Below are 17,959 nucleotides of genomic sequence, written 5' to 3'. Positions count from 1 at the left end.
TTATAACGATAGATGGATATAATATTTGTATCGTATACAAGTGTTTCAAGAAGGCCGAGAAAAATATATGTATTATGTTTTGTACCTTCATTTTTTCGAGAATTAAATTGTTTTTTTCGTAAATACCACGAAACATATTTGTGTGAAGTTTAAGCAAACCTGGGTGGAAATGAAAGATATTTGGTATGACGTTTGATAAATTTAATTAAAGCTTGGAAAATTAAATCTCTAGATTAATCTTTCGGAAATTATTGAAATAATAAATTATCCTATCTCACCTTTCGAATAAATTCAATATTTTTCTCCGATCGAATTCTCATGGCTAAAAAGGGAGCTGTTATTAGCGTTTGGTTGCTGATTAAACAGACACATTAACACAGCTAAGTACGGGACGTGAAATGTAGCAGATAATGCAGTTATATACACGCCGTGATCGAAACGGTTGGCCTTGTATTAAAAACGAATGGAAACATCGACTCCTTTATTATCAATTTTTAGCTTTCTTTTTATAGTGTTCTATCTTTTAAAGCGGCTGATATAATCATCAGATATATTGAATTATTTTCTTGAATTACATTAAAAACATTTTTTCTATTCCCTTATTATTTTTGCAGCACTTTAACATACCGTTTAAGAAGATCATTTTGACAAGTAGTACAGAACTCGTTTTCGGTCCTCCCACCATCATCCGGACGATCTTTCGCATAGTGCTGCTCTCGATTACGGATAGTCTTCATTCGGCCAAGTACTCGACCGCGCTGATCCGTTAATTCGACAGATAAACTCTTAGACCTTTTACAACAACGGGATTGCCAATCTCTGTCAATAGAATTAATCCGGCCGTCCGAAAATGATTCAAAGTTCCGCGCCTGTGATCATAAACGTTATTACAAAATGTGGATCGTCGGCTTAAGGCAGATATGTGCAACGTGCTAAAGCAGTATGCAACGGATGAGACAGGTGAGTATTACGGATATAAAGCGATTAAATAAGCCAATAAAGATAAAAGAACAGTAATATTTTCGGATTAACTATTGTTGACGCTTAATATATGAAGTGTCTCTTAACTTTTGTATGTGTGTTATTGAACTTTGGAGAATTTGTATTTGACATATCCATGTGGATTAAGATATTGATTATGATTTTTTGTAAAAATGGAAAATAATGACGAATTAAGATGAAAATTAGGATTATGATATTTATTGTATGATATTAATTAAATAAATACGTTCTAAGTATATATATTCTAAATAGATTGTATAACTTTATGTGTAATTACTCTTACGTGTAATTGTTTCCATTTGATTACTCTCATTATTATATAACTTTAATTAACTCGTTGAATTTACGATTTATCTAAAAAGAAATTATATTTATCATTAATATCACTTCAAACATCAACATAGAGTGTCTTGATTATCTCTCACAAAAATTTTAAGTACATTTTATATTATATACAAATTAATTGAATTAAAATAATAATGCCACCTTTGTTCACTAGAAGTTTCTCGTTTAGATTTTTTCACAAGAAAAATATTTAAATTGAAAAATAAACAAGTACATTTAAAAGTTATTAAATGCGGCAGCTGAGTATTGCAGTAGCGATTAAGTAATGGAAAATTCAAGAAATGGAAAAATATTTGATAACGTATCGTTGTCAATCTTAACGTTATCACAGAGATGAAACAGTCAATATGCCATCAATTCTACCATTCAATAATTACGATCTCATGTATATCTCCTGTAATTTAATTGCTACTACACAATTACAATTATTACTGCGTAATGCTGTCTCACAGATATTTGCCGGCAGATATTTTTTGATCGATTTTAATGATTGATGTCGGACATATGTTCACCTTAATTAATATGCAAAAAAATAGTATGATTTATTGAAGAATGCATCAACTTTGCAACATTGTATCTGACGATAAGGAAATAAATGTTATTTTTAGATATTGAGCATTATTTAAGCAAGTCACGAAGTCCACTTTTAAAAATTTAGTTTTTTTAAAATAATTTATACATAAGAAAGCTATTAACGCAATTTATTCTTTTTATAGCACCAACATTAACTAATAATATTAATTAAATTGCAACGTACTAAAAAAAATTATGTTTCTAGTAACGTAATCGACATCGATTCCACGAAATACTGATGCGTTCAATTTTTTTAAGGTATGACTATTAGAGTTTGTTTGATCGTGTGACTCGTGTGAGTTGATCGATATGAGACACGTGATTAATACTTCATATTTCTTCCCGACCAACTGTTTTTCACATTAATTGTTAACTAATTACCGCACGTGCGTTAGTATCGGCATATTTTAACCGCAGCCGTGACCGACACGACGTGTGCAGTAAATGGAAGATAATAACAGTTGTTAAATGGCCGTTAACAGCCATAAAATTATTCGAGTTAAAATGCCGTCGTAAAACGTCATTCAACTAATCATTTCAACCTGCTTACATTAAAGTGCGTCATTACGTTTTCAAAGTTACAGGCTCTGCGTGAGATTCGCAATTATTACCGGATTGCAATGAAACAATAGCGGTTACGTTATCGAATAAGGCATTTGCATGGTCTCTTCATTTGAGAAGTGTATAGGTCCAAGATTTTGTTATACCCGTGTCATCGTAAGCGAGAAGATAGTCTTTGTATATATAAATTATAAATTAAAGCCCAAACTACCAAATGCAATCATCCGAAAATACTAAAACAATTAGTTTATGTTACGAAAAAATTGTTGCAACTATATAACTGATATATATCTTCAAAATAGATATGAAATTTCAATCTTTGAATGAAAGTTTTTCTTAAACGCGCATTTACGCTTCCACGCTTCGCTTTTTTTTTTAGACTCGCGCTTCCCAGGTATAACATTATTTTATTAAACGTTCTTGAAAGAAAATTATCTCCTCAAAACAAAAAGTAGCGCGATAAACTGTTTGCCTCAAACATTCCGACATTCTGCTAATTATAATTGCACTTTTATAATGAATCATACTTCTCGTTTTAGCTAGACGTTACAAAAGAAGTAAGACCAGCGAACTGTACTTGAGGAGAGACTAATGCGATAACTGGTCGTCATTCGTCGCCGTTTTGCGAGTGAAGAAAATATCCGTGCACGAAACGCGTCCGCAAATTTATCTCGTCAATTAGAGGCGATCATCGATACTGGCGTGATGTGCGTTAACGTCACCGAAGATTCGCGATAACGTGACGCGTTGTTCCTTCGTCACACGGGTGGAGGAGAAGAAGGCCCGGCGACGGAATTCTCGGACGAAGTGGAGATATCGAGAGATGGATTTGTTAAAACGTAATCCTCTAAAGTCTTAACTCTTTGAAGAAACGTATCAGTATCTGTTTGTCTTTTAATATATATATTTCTTCGTTCGCATTCGAGGCCAAATTCGGACAAGAGCTCTCTCTCTCTCTCTCTCTCTCTCTTTATCTGAAACCTGTTATATATCTCTGTTACCGAGGAGTCTCCGACCTCTGCTCGCAATAAACGCGAATTTTCTCAGACCAGTATAAACGAGCAATGTCCACAACGGCGTTATTAGCAAATAGCGATCGACACGTCGAGACCATTGCGGCCGAGGCGTTCCTCGCGCGTTATAAATCATATTTATGGACATGCAATGACGCCGTAAGAGGATCAAGACGAATCGAACGCGTTTGTCCTCCGATCGCTCGCCGTTCTCCATTTTACTGTGTCACGCGATAATTTTGTATATCAATTCTCGACTTTCCGAATTGGTATCATATGATTCTCTAGCTTGAAACAGACTCGCCTTGTTACATAACGATTTTAATTTAATAACTTTTAATTCAACTTTTGGCTAGGATATCGAAACGTCGACATTTGAGATCGCCTCTTTCATTTAATTTAATTCGATATTTTCATCAGGGAGCAACCGACGAAATCGTTGTCCCGTTTCTCACAATAAGCTCTTTCATATGACCTCATATGACTTTCCGCCAATTCTGAAATACTTTGTGCTGTCTCGAGCTCGATATGCACTTATGCAAATTTCTGTACCATGCGCTCGAACCGGCGCGGACGAGTCACGCGACCGGACGAGAGGCGTGAACTTGAGGGAGACACGCGCGACGTTGTTTCACGCCGTAAATTATCCTTGCGAATGCAAAAATCGATCGCTATTACGATCCACGTGGATCGCTATTCGTTATTCGCGATCCGGCAGGCCGGTAGGATATATGATGTTCACCGGCGGAGACCGAACGTATTGTGCAACCGGCATTGTTGAGGGAAGGGTTTTGGCGGTTTGACGTCGAAGGTGCGCCAGATAGATTTCACCTCGGGTAATTACGAGTTCTACGAGCCAACACGTTTCTCCTTTTCGAGCTGCCGAATCAGCCGAATTATTGGCCGTGCAACGAAACCTGATTAGTCAAATAGTCTCAGGAAATTTTAACAGAGCGGTGTCATCGCCTCCCAAAGGGTGAGGAAGATATCATCGATTTTTTTATATCTAATCCACATCCTGCTCCGATATTTTAACTCATATATCAATTATCTTGCAACGTAGTTTATATTAACACTTGGTATAAATTAAATTAATACTGCGGAGTTGCATATTTCAAGTTTTGCAAGGCTCTCTGCGTTTCGATCGCTGCATCAGTGTATCGTTATACATTGTACGATCTCTTGGTCACAGGGTCCTCCAGGCATTTAGCAGTGAGACGCAGCCGCGATGACGACGCGACGCCTAAATCGTCAAGAAGACTTCTGATGGATCGGAGATATCGGGTGATAACATCGCCCTCGTGAGAGCTCGTCATAATCGATACGATAATCGCCGCCTAAGGAGTCGTAAAAGAAAGCCGCTCTTCGCGGGAAAGAGTTAGTGCGCTGGTGGCGAGCGAGCCAGGAAGCTCACTCGATCGGCTGTTCAGCCCAACCACCAGGAATCATGTCGAGAATGCGAGTCCGCGGCATATCCGCCGCTTTAACGGGGACGTCTTGATTGTCTGACGACGGGAATCGTCATTTCTTGGAAATTATCCCTCTCGTCTGGCAGACGGGTCCACGCTAGATTTCAGCATCTCGCCGACAGTATTCGAGAATGTCCAAGAAGCAATGGCTCGCCCTGCTGCTGTTGTTCCTCGCGTACCTGGTGCTGGGCGCTACCATCTTCTACTTCATCGAGAACAACAACGAGAAAATGAAGATCGACGAGGAAAAAGCTGAACGCATTACGATCAACAGTAAGAAAATAATGATGACAATCTCCGATATCGGCTATCTCGCGCGAAGATCGGTCCTTAATCTGTTCTCGTTAACGGGAACTAATGATTTCCGGATACTTGATGTAATTGATAGATTATCCTGATATTTGATAGGCAAATACGACTCGGTGTTCTAGACTTACCAAAACTCGTCTCGCCTATAAATTCTATGATCGATTTCTCCTTGATAGAATGAAGGATCTCTCGAGAATCATGCAAACAATAATTTTTTGTTCAAATTTGATAGACTTTGATAAATTGATTGCTGATAATTCGAAGATTTACAGAGGTACTTAATGTCCAAAATTGAAAACTAGCGACAAACGCTATCGCTAAAGTAAAATATAGATTCTTGGAAATCATTTTGCGCGTACTTTACGCATATTCATTAAATTTTTATTCGTGATTAAAGCAGACATAAAAATAACAAAACATTTAGGTATAAAAATAGCAAAGCAGTCCTGATTTCTGGAAGTCGTTTTGATTGACGAGCTTCGTCGAAGTATCAAGGAGAAAGCAACATGCGAGCGGAATGGCGAAAACGCGAACGGAGTTGCATGTCATTTGCAATTCGTTATTGCAATGCGACTTTGCAAAACTATTTGCATATCTCTGTTTGTTAGAAACGCAACACAAAGAGAAGTTCTCGAGATATTCACGCGCGAAACTTATTTTATAAACCAATCCTGGAAAAGGGGATCAGTAACAGTTGTAGCTTTTTGTCGTTGCAATTTAGTAGCTGGGAACAATAAACGGAAGCTTCGCTTACATCAAGTGCGCGCATTTCTTATCTTACAATTAGTTTAATCGTTTAAAAGCCAATGTTCCTGAGAATCTTATTATTGATTGGTATCTCCGTATCTTTCAAATACCAAATAATGTTTTTTTCTTTCGATAAGCGGAACGGCACTTTCGAGATTCCATGCGCGCGCGTTATCACGGAAGATTAAAGTTTAACATCTCTAAATATTAATTAGGAAAGCATATTTATTTATATTCACGTCATAAAAAATGTCGCTATCATGCCCGTATCGCGTGCTAGTTAATTAATCAATCGATTAATTAACTATGCCGACTATACCGACTCATGCCGTGTTTCGAGATTTCAGTGATAATAATGCAAACTGTGCTTAGGCCACGGTCGTGCAGAATACGGGTCTGGCGTGTAAAACGTTTGAAACTTCCGACATGCATTTAGTAACGAGATACCTTTATGCTTCTAGCATCCTAAAACAGTTGTGTCATCGAGATTGTCACTTGAGGTTGCACCGATGGTCGCCTGTCGCTTTTTAAATCCGTAATTCGATTGTAACAGATGCGGAGAAGTTTAATTTCTCTCGTTTAATTTGTCTAAAGTTCATATATTTATCGGAGATATATCGGAGGTAGATTCCTCGAAGTTGGGAATCTCAAGAAGCTTTCAACGTCTTAAATTTTCCAGATGCCGCGATCAAGAGTTTCAGAATCTGGATTTTCACCCCTTCGGAACGCGATTCAAACTCAGATGAGCTATCGGGATCCTCAAAAAGTTGAACTTCTCGGGATGCTGATTTCGCAACTCTACAAAATGCGTCATATCTTTTGTAACAATCTCGCAAATAGCCGGAAAGTCGGCGCGGCTGTTCGGCGTCATTGGGTTTTGTGTACCATGACCATGCCCGATGCATTGTTCGTGCAAGAAAAGGGCATTATTCAAATAACCAGACAATGTCGGTGCGACGGGAAGAGTTAGTTGACGGCCAGTGTCAGTGTCACCGAAATCGATTACGAAATCGTTATCTCGGCCACTCCTGTCAAAACCGAAAGTGGCGATATCCGCTCACGTGCCTATTATTCCCTACCTCAGGTGGCTATGCCCCATATCACGAGGAATAAAAATACGCTCTGGAAAACTGCGGGATGATTTAATTTATCTTTTTTTTTTTCTCTCTACAAGGATGGCACCGTCCTGATATTCCGTTAGCCTCGATACGCGACGAAAGACAATCGCGTTCCGGTCGCAATTGCGCACGCGGAAGGTCCAGGCGGGGGTCTGCTTGTACAAACCGACAATATAAGACGACAAATATCGGCTGATAAGATAGCTGCGTACAGCAATTGTCTCGAAAACGTCCCCGTTCGGGAAGAAAGAGAGATTATCTTTCAGTAGACAGAAGGATGAGAGCGGACGGCGAGATAAAGTTTAAGATTATCCGATGGCCAATCCACTTTTCAAGTACATACACGCGTAATTATTTCTTTCAGAGTTACTTCATAAACACTACGTACCCAATGCAGACCATAGTGAGAAAGAGATTCTGCAGAAGATCACCGATTACTGCGGCAAATCAGTCCACGTACCGACCGAGGACGAGGTCGTTCACTTACGATGGGACTACTACAACAGCTTTTATTTTGCCTACACGGTCGTCAGCACTATCGGTAGATACCTATCAGTGGAAGCGTTTTTTTTTAACGTATCTAAGTCGTAATTATAATCAGTTTTTATCTAAAGTCAATGGACTATAGCTTACGCCATTCCGTCTTTATATCCTTCAATGGACCTAAAGTCAATGGACTATAGCTTACGCATAGTTACACAATTTTTTTATTTACGTATTTGTGCCAAAGATCTAACGTTTCAAGAAAACGTTTGAAACATTGAGACGTCTTTCGAATTTAGAGAATAAGTACATATCGAATTATCGGTTTGTTTAAGCTTTTCTTCCCTTTAAATTGGGATAATTATATAATTATCAGCTATAATTTTATTATACATAATCTTTAAAATATTTCCTGAAAATTAATAGATTTTAAATTATCATGATTTTTCTTTGAAGTAAGGAGGTCTCTCCTTATCAATAACTTCCTTTCTATCAGTAATCTTCGTTATTCTTTAGTCTTCCTAAATAATTGATTTATTATTATTATTATTAACGTTATTATTATAAACTATGCAGGATATGGCAATTTGGCACCTACAAACACCCTCAGCCGCATCTTGATGATCTTCTACGGTCTCATAGGCATCCCGATGAACGGGATTTTGCTGACGCAGCTGGGTGAATTTTTCAGCCACGTGTTTATCAAGGCCTATCAGAAGTACAAGTCCTATAAGCAACGTCAGTCTTTCACCGATTATTCGTCCAACAAGTCGATACCACCCAAGACGCGTAAAACAATGAGACTGGCTGCCCAGATCTTTCTGTACCTGACGCCCGGCTTCATCGTGTTCATCTTCTTCCCGGCGATCCTGTTCTCGTATTACGAGCAATGGTCCTACGATGAATCGGTCTATTACGCCTTTGTTACCCTCACGACCATCGGTTTCGGAGATTTCGTGGCGGGTAAATGTCCTATCTTATCGATTCCTTCAGACGCGCACGCGAAACGTGATTAACTTATTTTTTTATCGCTAGTAAGAGTGAAGTTTTATTTTCGCAACCGTGCGCGCGAGTCGTAGAATCGTGCGTTCTTGAACAGTTCTTGAAAACAGCTCTTTTTTTATTCTATGGATGATATAATACATCATTCATATCATTTATTCAATCGCATCATTTGTAATTCAAACTAAGTATGGCACAGACGTAATGGCAAAGACATATTGCAAAAGTATAAAATTGATATTGATTGCGACGTAATTAAAGGAATTTTGTGTACAGGCTGTCTGTTATAAAACAAACAGAATTGTTCATGGACGATGATCTATATCGTTATGTTATTATATAATCGATAATTACTGAATAAGATAATATTTGTGTGAAACTTACAAAACATTCCGCAAAAAGATACCCAGCTACCACATACAATACTGGAATGAGGAAATACATAAATTAAAATTTAAAAAATTAAATTCTTGTAGAAAATTGAGAAATAATCGTAAATTAACATTTTTCTACTTTGTGCCTATGCGTAACAGAAAAATATAAAAAGTTTTACGAGCTAAGAAATATAAAAAAATTGATGTTTAATCTATTTTTGAGAAGAAAATGAGTAAATACGAATTTGCTATACCAAAGTGTTTATTTTTAGTAAGAAATAATACGTAATTCAGAATGATTAACATTTAGTTGATTTAATTTGATAATATCGAGCCACTTGAAACTATACGTTTGATCAATTTCGTCAGCTTTCTTGATTGATAATATTGAAACAGTATACACTTGTATTCTTATCATAAACATCAATTGCTACAATCTACGAGCTTAGCCTGTTTCGCCTAATTAAAAAATGAATGTTTTCAATCGTTACATGCTCACGTGGGAAACAGATCTTAATACGTAAGTAGTGTTTTCTACACGCCCGTCATAAATTAAAAAATAAAACTGTTTGCGTGCATAATCAGCTAATTAAAATATGTAATTGAAAATAAAGTATAAAATATGAGAAACAAAAGGATAAGTTACAGCAATACATGAAATGTACAATTGAAATATATATTCATAACTCCTGAATGAAAATTATTTGAAGTTATTCAAAACGAATATCTTCAGTTAATTAAAATCAAGCGTGAGTGAAAATTGACGGGATTAATAAAGGGAGAAGCTTTTGTGCTACGAAGAAGATTCTATTCTTAGCTCTCTGCTTAAATCTCGCAGGGCAGGACAATACGAAGGGGAGCGGCCCGTTCTTCATTATGTACAAGATATTCCTGATTTGCTGGATCTCCTTCGGGCTGGGCTACATCGTCATGATAATGACATTCATCGCTCGCGGTATGCGCAGCAAGAAGATTACGAGGCTCGAGCACAAACTGGCGATGAATCTCAAGCTTACGCAGAGCAAGATTTGGAACGAGTTTAACAAAGAGGTCGACTACCTGCGCCGCGTTTTCAACGAGTTACAGCTCTCTAAGGTCAAAGTAAGTGACCTGGTTGGCTTGGACCAGATGGCCTTAAGCAACTGCATACTTTTGCCATATTCTGCATACATGAAACTGTCTGCCACATATTCCTATGAAAGATCTTTATTTTATCATCTTTTTTATTCTCTTCTAAATACGTGTTGTTCGAAATCCTTATAAATTTATTCGATTATTAATAAACTAATAACGAAATTCTCTTTTAATTTGCTACATCCAACACATAGCTTACTGTTTAATCATTCGCCAGTTACATTTAATTGTTATATTTTTAATAATTAATATGAATTAATACAGGATTTTATAATGATCAATTATATATCTTTTTTTATATTATTATTTTTATTAATATTATCAGTGAAATTCTCTAAGCACCGATTATTAATTTGTTTAGCATTTATTTATTCGACGTTTTTTTTTTATTAGAGAGTATATGTGAACAAGTACGAGTCCGAGGAACCTCCGGCGAAATTCCAACGCAGTAACAGTTTTCCGAATCTCCGAGATTTAACAATTGGCGGATACACGGACGGCTTTATACCGCATCCACGACGACGAGCTAACAGCGAAGTGGTGCCAACGGTAAGCCATAATTTTCTTATCACCTCTTTTTAAATACTGTGATGCCTTACATAACGCGTTATTTAAAGGACGAACTGACACGTGTGGTGTCCGAGACTGATCTTCAAAGGATAGACAAGAACGCGACATTCGCCGCGCACGCCATAGTGCAACCGGCGGAACTCTTGGCGCGCTTGGTGAACGTCCTCGGTTACATACCACCACGGGATGACTTCGAGTTGGACCAAATGGAGAGACAGACCGACGCGCAGAATGAATCAGCCGATCAAGGCGTTACTCAATGGACAATCGGCGGTGAAAAGTATCCGTTTGCCAAACCTCGACCCAGAGCGGCCAGCGAGATACGACTGCACGCGACGAGGGACGATTCCGTTCAACGTAACAGCGAGTGGACCTGGTCCGGAGTAACCTCGACAAAGCTGCAGGAGATGATGAAGGATCGCGACACGAGCATGTCCTCAAAGGATAACAAACCGTACAAGAAATTTGCGTCGCTCGCATTACCGGCGCCCAAGAACTTTTTCCCTAGATGGAGAAAACAGTTCGCGAATAAGAGGTCGTCGGACGTGGGTCCTAATACGAGGAATACGGAGAAACCCGTTGAAATAGTGGACGACGGCAGTCAGCAGAATAATTCGATCGGCCCGCTGCCCTCGTACTTAAACGTGAGGCACGATTCGATCTCGAGTAGGCCACATTATTACACGCACACAGGCGCCAATCTGCCGAGTTATCTGGAAGGTAACAATCTGCTGGAAGAGACGAGTCTGGCGGATTTCCTTAGAGCATTGACCGCTCTTCACGCACGGGTAGGAACGGTTCCCGACGAGTACGTCGCCCAAGAGAAACCAAAGAGAAAATTGGGAACGGCCTGTTTGAGCCCGCCGAAGTTACCCAGTCTCTTCACCCTTTTCTCAAACGCGCCTGCTTCAGTTTCGGCGAATCAAAGCAATCAGAATACCGTCACGGGAGCGCAATCAAGCAGGAGAATGTCCCTCAAATTGGCTGACAACAGTTATTCCGGCTCCAGCACACCTTCATCTTACATCAGGAAGGGAAGCGTTCCTGTGAAGCCTAGGAGATTCTCTTTGAGACCGGTAGCGACCCCAATAAGTCCTCCCACGCCGCCTAATTATGAGTCACCACGATTGTCGGTAAGCTTGCACTACTAAAAATCAAATTCTTGTAAAATTCGACGACTATAAAATTCTCACAACTAATATCAAAAATTTAGAACTTTGAAATAAATTATAATAAAACACAACAGCGTACACCAATTAATATTTAATTCAACACAAACGATAGTAATCTTGAAATTTATTCTATAAAAAATACTTTCAGCTACGACTCCCTAAGAGAATGAACGATCGAAATCTTCAAGAACCCGTCTCAATGGAACCCTTCATTTCCGTGTCACCGAAGGAACCGCTCGTGAACATGGAGGGACCGCCGGGAATTTCGTCGCCGATCCAACAGCCGTCCGGTAACCAACGTTTTTCCATAAGACCCGCTCAACTCAATCTGCAACCGAGTCCGACGAGCACCAAGTCCACACCTACGCCGTTACACACGCCTAAACCGCTGCCGAAATGGAAAGCGGGTATGCTTCAGCGACAGATCACGGAGATGAATCTACGTCGTCGCGCCAGGGCATTCAGCCTAAGTGACGTTTATTCCGACAAACCCGAGAAAACCACTCCCCCCCTCAGTCCCCTCGCTATGGACAACACCAAAACTTTTGACATTAGCAAATCGACCAGTCCAAGTCAGAAAACGGTGACTATCATGTCGCCGGCAGAGGAGATGAATATGCTACCGAAAAATGAACATCAAGATTCCACGGTAGTTCCCTCGGGTTCGAGAGACGAGCAAATTATACCTTGGAGGGATCAGGAAGGTGTTTCGTCAATCAGTCCTTTCGTTCTCGAGATTTCTAAAGAGCCGCCTGCGGCGTTAAATGAATCCATGATTTTAAGCATGCATAAAGATGGAATATATCCCCAAAGGGATTCTGTACCAGTTTATGAACCGGTTTACAAGCCACCCTCCTCCGTGTTCGAACAAAAATTAGTAAAGTTTAACGACGAATTGGGTAGGACACTTGAAAGAGGAATGCAGGAGACGAATGTGGATTTCAAAGATGTTCCGCTTGAAATGGAGAAGAAACAGAATGACACACACATGCGTGTAATTGATAATTTAGATGCTTCGACGAGCAGCGGAAAGTCCCCAGAATCAAGGAAGAAACCCAGCGTGTTGATAGACTCGTACAAGCCATCGCTGCAAATGACGATAGAGAAGCCGACGATCAATCCGTTCGAGCAGTACAAAGCTATGACGAGGTCTGCTCGAAAGGAAGAGGATACGGACTTGAAAGAAGTTAAAGTCGAGAAACCTGGTAAAAAATGAAAGGAAAACAAATTCGTAATCATGTTGTGCGAAAGGTAACGATTAAAGAAACTGTTTTATTTTATTTTAAAGACAGAGAAATTTGGAGTCAAGTTTTGTTAGCAAAAATATCGAGATACTAACAGTTTTTAAGATATATAAACGCTATTTATGAATTTAACGCTATAATTTTTTTTTTTTTTTTTTTTTTTATTGACTACATTTTCGCAAAACGAATTTTTCCCAAATTACTGAAACTTACGTGTAAGACGGGAATCTTGCCTATTAGAAATTTGCAATTCCGCTGCATATATTGCATGTATAAAAAATTATTTTATCCCATATATGCTAGTACAAGAACTTTTTACAGTAATTAACAAATTCGTGTTTCGCTTCAAAACGATTCATAATTTATCAAGAAACACTGTAGATAAAAGAAGTATAATTTTTAGATGCATTTATATGCAAATTCCAGGCAATGTCATTTAACAATAAGGCGATCAGGTTTGTGAAAGGTTGTCTTTATCAATGTATACAAGTATCTAATTTTTCAGACTAGTCCAATTTGTAGCATTTTTTAAGAGAAATCTATTTTATAAGATACTAGATAACGCTAGTATAATGATAATTATTAGAAATGTAAGTAAATTATAAAATATGCAAGTTATTAGATTTTAATTTAAACTTGATAAGAGAAGACTGTGATATAATGAATAAGGCATATATATTCTTAATTTAACAAACTAATAGTTAAACAAATTACTTAGAAAACGTAGATATTATGTAAATAGAAATATTAAAAATATTTTCTATTGAATTAAAAATCATCGATTCGAGAATTTATTAAGTTAGGACGTAAATTATGTCAAATAATTGAAGTGATTTACGGATTAATATTTCGTATTGCAATTCATTGTCAGCTGCGATCTTGTGACTTGGATATTTATCACAGCCATTCGCGCGATCATATTTATTCCGCTAAATCTTAAAATGTTTGAATGTAATAAAGGAAGGAACGAGGCACGTTTTTTTACGAAATTTATAACACTTTATTGACAGGTCCTTGCAGAATAAATTATAAAGATGTATTTGGTTTCTCGAGCGGTAGCTCAAAGCTGTGAATTATTACCAGTTAAATTCCAGATTTCATCCGGAGAAATTCAGTTAAAGGATTATTCGTGTGAAAATTGTCTACATGCTCACGTAGTAAGTGTAGAGCGTCATTACACTTCCTCGTGCGTTCACTTGTACGACTTCACAGTTAGCGTCTATCGGTTACAAAGAGTTTATCACGGTTGCGCGCGCGTTAGCACGTCGTGTGAAATAATACAAATAAATTTATGCAAAATCTAATAAATAAACTTTTGCCGGCGTGCGGATCAAAATGAAACTAAATGCGATATAAATATTTTCTTGTACTGATGTCGATCTCGCGACGGTGAGGAGAACTTATACAGGGATGCTACGATAACGTTTTTAACTGCCTCCGTATTTCCTTGATAAGGTTGCTACGTGGCACGCGAGTCTCCTCTCGCGTCGAGACGACTCTCAGCGTAACTTCACCCTTCGCCAGCTCGCCTTCTCCGACGATTAGCGCCAGCGGGATGCCGTTCTCCTCGCAGTGCTGCAATTGCGCCAGGAGCTTGGCGTTCTTCTTGTAGGACTGTTCCGCCTTCACGCCGGCTTCCCACAGATCCACTAGTATCTTCATTCTCTCCTCGTGCAGATTCTTCTGCGCGCTCGCCACAAACACCTCGATCTCGGCGGTACGCGTTTTTAGGCCCTTATTCGCCAATTTCGCCTCCATAACACTGAATATCCGCTCCACGCCCACCGACACGCCGACACAGGGTACATTTTTGTTTTTGCTGTCGAACATTCCCACTAAATTATCGTAACGGCCGCCGCCTGCTACGCTACCAACACCGACATCGTCTCCTGCAAAGAATCAACGAACGCTATTAATATTTTGCCAGAATTATTTCGTAACCCGTATTCCATTATGTAATATACGAAGAAAATTTAAAAAGTAAAGATCAATATACATACCGCACAATATAGCTTCGTAGATAACACCCGTGTAGTAATCGAGTCCTCTCGCGAGACTCAAATCAAACTTAATTTTGTCCAGAATTTTGTAGATGCCGCAGTACTTTAGCAACAGTTCCATGGAGTCTAAACCTTGCACAGCGACAGACTGTTTCATCAGCTCTTTATCTTTTCTCAATTCGGCTATCAGTTCCACTCCACCGGACTGCGAGACGTACTTGCCGACCTTATCGGCGATATGCTCGTCCAATCCTTTCTCGTCTATCATCTCTTTCTTCACCTCTTCCCACGGGCTCTTGTCCAGCTTGTCTACGGCGGAACAGATACTGCGGAATTTACTCTGCGGCACGCCGCACGCAGCGAATATGCCATCCAGCAAAGACCTATGATTCAGCTTAATTAAGTAGGGTCCCAGGTCCAAGACTTCCAACGCTTCGCACACAACTCGGATGCACTCTACATCCGGTAGCATTGGGTCGTACTGGCCGGCGATATCGAAATCCTTGAAAATATCAAATTAAATATGAAATGTTAATTGCCAAAATGTCAACGTCAATGAAACAAAGTATCCCTGGGATACAATAACATGCATATTGTGCTTACACATTGATAAAATTCTCTATATCTGCCTTTCGTCGTAGCTGGGTTATCTCTCCGGTAGACCTTGGCAATGTGATATCTTTTAATGGAAGAGATCTTGCTCATGGCCAGATACCTCGCGAAAGGAACTGTCAAATCGTATCTAAGTGCGAGGATCTCACCACCCTGGTCCTTCAGGTCATAGATGAGCTTGGAGTCTTCACCGTATTTACCCGTTAAGACATCCTGTGTAACACACAAGTAAAAGTAGGTATCAATATTAATATCCAATAACCGGTAAGGTCGAAATTAACGTCATCTCTGACAGCAACCCTTACTTTCAGCTCGAATACAGGCGTATCTATCGTCTCAGCGCCGTGACGCTTGAATACTGATATTATTTTCTCCAGCACTCCCAGTCGCAGCGCCATTTGCTCCGGATTATAATCCCTCGTGCCTTTCGGCGTTTTGAGGATGAGTTTGTGAGAGCAACCATTCTCCTCTCCCAATTGTGCTTTCAGGTCCAACAACTTGGCAACTTCCTCCGCTATCTACGAACAAGCAAATAAACGCGCCATTGATATAAGGAACGTGGGTATCACTCTCGTTCTCAGTTATCCGGGGCACGATAGTCGAGAACGTCGTACCCACCTGTGGCGTCGTGGACATCAATACGTTGCAATTGCGTTTCCACACGACGGGGAAAGTATTGTTGCGTATCAGGCGTAACATCGTGGAATGGATGAAGGAATTACAAGGCAACCAGAATGAAAGAGAAAAGCCCCCTCAATGTTGATTTATCAAACTAGTCGAAACAGCAGAGATAATATCAGTAAGCAAGCTAGTAAGAGGCTGCCATTAATTATTACCGTACAAGTCTACAATCAACAAAGACATTGTCTCTAATCTTTTTTCCTTTCTTAACAAATTTCAAGCTTTCAGAATATGGAAAGGAGGAACATCTCAGGAAAATTTAATTTCTCGGAATGAAACGTATATTTGTTTCCCAAAACCATATCTGATTTTTGTCGTGCAAAAGCTTTTACGTATTTCAGCTGGGAGAATCTTCTTCCGCACGTTCTGCCGCAGCAATTTGCGAAATAATTTATGGCAGCTCTGCTCGCAAGCAACCGGCTGCCTCACCTTTTTGTCTAGCGTATCTTTGCTAATACAGCGAGTGCTCTTTAACCGCTCGAGCTTTTCCGCCAGGGAAGCGAGCGGCGCTTCCGCAGCGGGAAACGCTAGGCGCTCTTCCCGAGTAAAGCTTTTCATGTTAGTGTGCCACCTGTTCAGATGCGGCCACCTTGCAAGCTCATCGTTAAGGACGACGCGAAACGTGTCGTACAGTTCGGCGTCCTTGGACGTTGGCCACCAACCGCACACGTAGCTGACATCCGCAAGATCATCGTTCAAGCTTTCTAACTCAACATTTATATCAGACTGCTCTCTGTATTCCTGAGAAATGAGACGTGTCGCTCTAAAGAAAGGCTCAGGAACATTGGTGGCAAAAAAAAAGGGGGGGGGGAAAAGAGAAATCTACTTTTTGCGCCTGTTTCAATCAAGATTGCCGTCACATTGCGAGGGGCCTGTTGCATCATATCCACCGTTACGAAAGGTTAGCTCTAATCATATTTTCTTTGTTAGAAAAGACAGAATCGTTCGCGCCTCCGCTGGACTTCAGAACGAGAGGGAAGCCGAGCGCGGAGAGCGCGATTGAAAGCCAACAGGACCCGACGTGAACGAAAGGTCGAAGCCATGAATCAAGGAGGCATGATGCAAGGTGTGAGGTGATGAGGTAAAGGTAGAAACGCTCGAGGTGAAAAGACCAGAAGACCGCTTTCGAGTGCGGCGAACCCTCGATTTCGCGGAAGGAAGTGAAGGTGACACGGATGACAGGGTGCAATTGAGCGCGGAGCGGAGCGGAGCGGAGCTGATTCCCCCTCCGAAAACGAGAGGGAGAAAGGAGGCGCACATCTGTCACGGGAGAGCACGGGGACGCGAGTCGCGAGGGAGTCGCGACTCGACGACGCGCCGAGGCCGAGGATTCCCGCAGGAGAAATAGGAAAAAAAAAAGGGGAGCGCGAAGGGTCGAGGGAGGGCGGGCGCGTACCTGCGTGTTATCGGCCTTCGCGGCTTTCAGCCGTCGCACCACCTCGCCCTGCTCCCTCACGCGATTCAGCAACGTGTCCCTCGGTATTTCGTCAGCCATCGTCAGCATGTAGGGCATCGCAACGCGGTGTGTCTCGCAGGCCCGATTCCGTGCG

At 40.2% G+C, this 17,959-nt stretch overlaps 2 protein-coding genes across 8 annotated transcripts; one reads left to right on the top strand and one right to left on the bottom strand.

Moving 5' to 3' along the window:
• The first annotated feature begins 829 nt into the window (after positions 1-829).
• Ork1 (open rectifier K[+] channel 1) lies at positions 830-14,155 on the top strand. Of its 7 annotated transcripts, none has more exons than XM_071698353.1 (9): positions 830-960; positions 3,025-3,320; positions 4,687-5,236; positions 7,502-7,678; positions 8,197-8,583; positions 9,835-10,097; positions 10,524-10,679; positions 10,748-11,833; positions 12,021-14,155. In XM_071698353.1, exons 3-9 carry the CDS (start codon positions 5,095-5,097, stop codon positions 13,086-13,088), a joined length of 3,279 nt encoding a protein of 1,092 aa, XP_071554454.1. In that variant the 5' UTR covers positions 830-960; positions 3,025-3,320; positions 4,687-5,094; the 3' UTR covers positions 13,089-14,155. The 7 variants fall into 7 exon arrangements, with proteins under 7 accessions (XP_071554454.1, XP_071554451.1, XP_071554455.1 ...); XM_071698350.1 differs by having other exon boundaries at positions 850-960; positions 3,021-3,320; XM_071698354.1 differs by lacking the exon at positions 3,025-3,320 and having other exon boundaries at positions 871-960.
• On the bottom strand, positions 14,093-17,940 carry Hisrs (histidine--tRNA ligase). The gene is made up of 6 exons (XM_071698365.1): positions 17,806-17,940; positions 16,839-17,150; positions 16,034-16,246; positions 15,720-15,941; positions 15,117-15,618; positions 14,093-15,005 (listed from the first exon to the last, which is right to left on the bottom strand). The coding sequence occupies exons 1-6, from the start codon at positions 17,920-17,922 to the stop codon at positions 14,530-14,532; spliced, it is 1,842 nt and encodes a 613-aa protein (XP_071554466.1). The 5' UTR covers positions 17,923-17,940; the 3' UTR covers positions 14,093-14,529.
• Between the last annotated feature and the right edge of the window lie 19 nt (positions 17,941-17,959).

Source organism: Temnothorax nylanderi, unplaced genomic scaffold (assembly GCF_030848795.1).
Source record: "Temnothorax nylanderi isolate EJ_2023f unplaced genomic scaffold, tnyl_v1.0 TNYL_tig0015_pilon, whole genome shotgun sequence".
NCBI lineage: Eukaryota > Metazoa > Arthropoda > Insecta > Hymenoptera > Formicidae > Temnothorax > Temnothorax nylanderi.
Note: the sequence above shows the minus strand (reverse complement) of the source record. Positions and strands in the feature narration are given on the sequence as shown.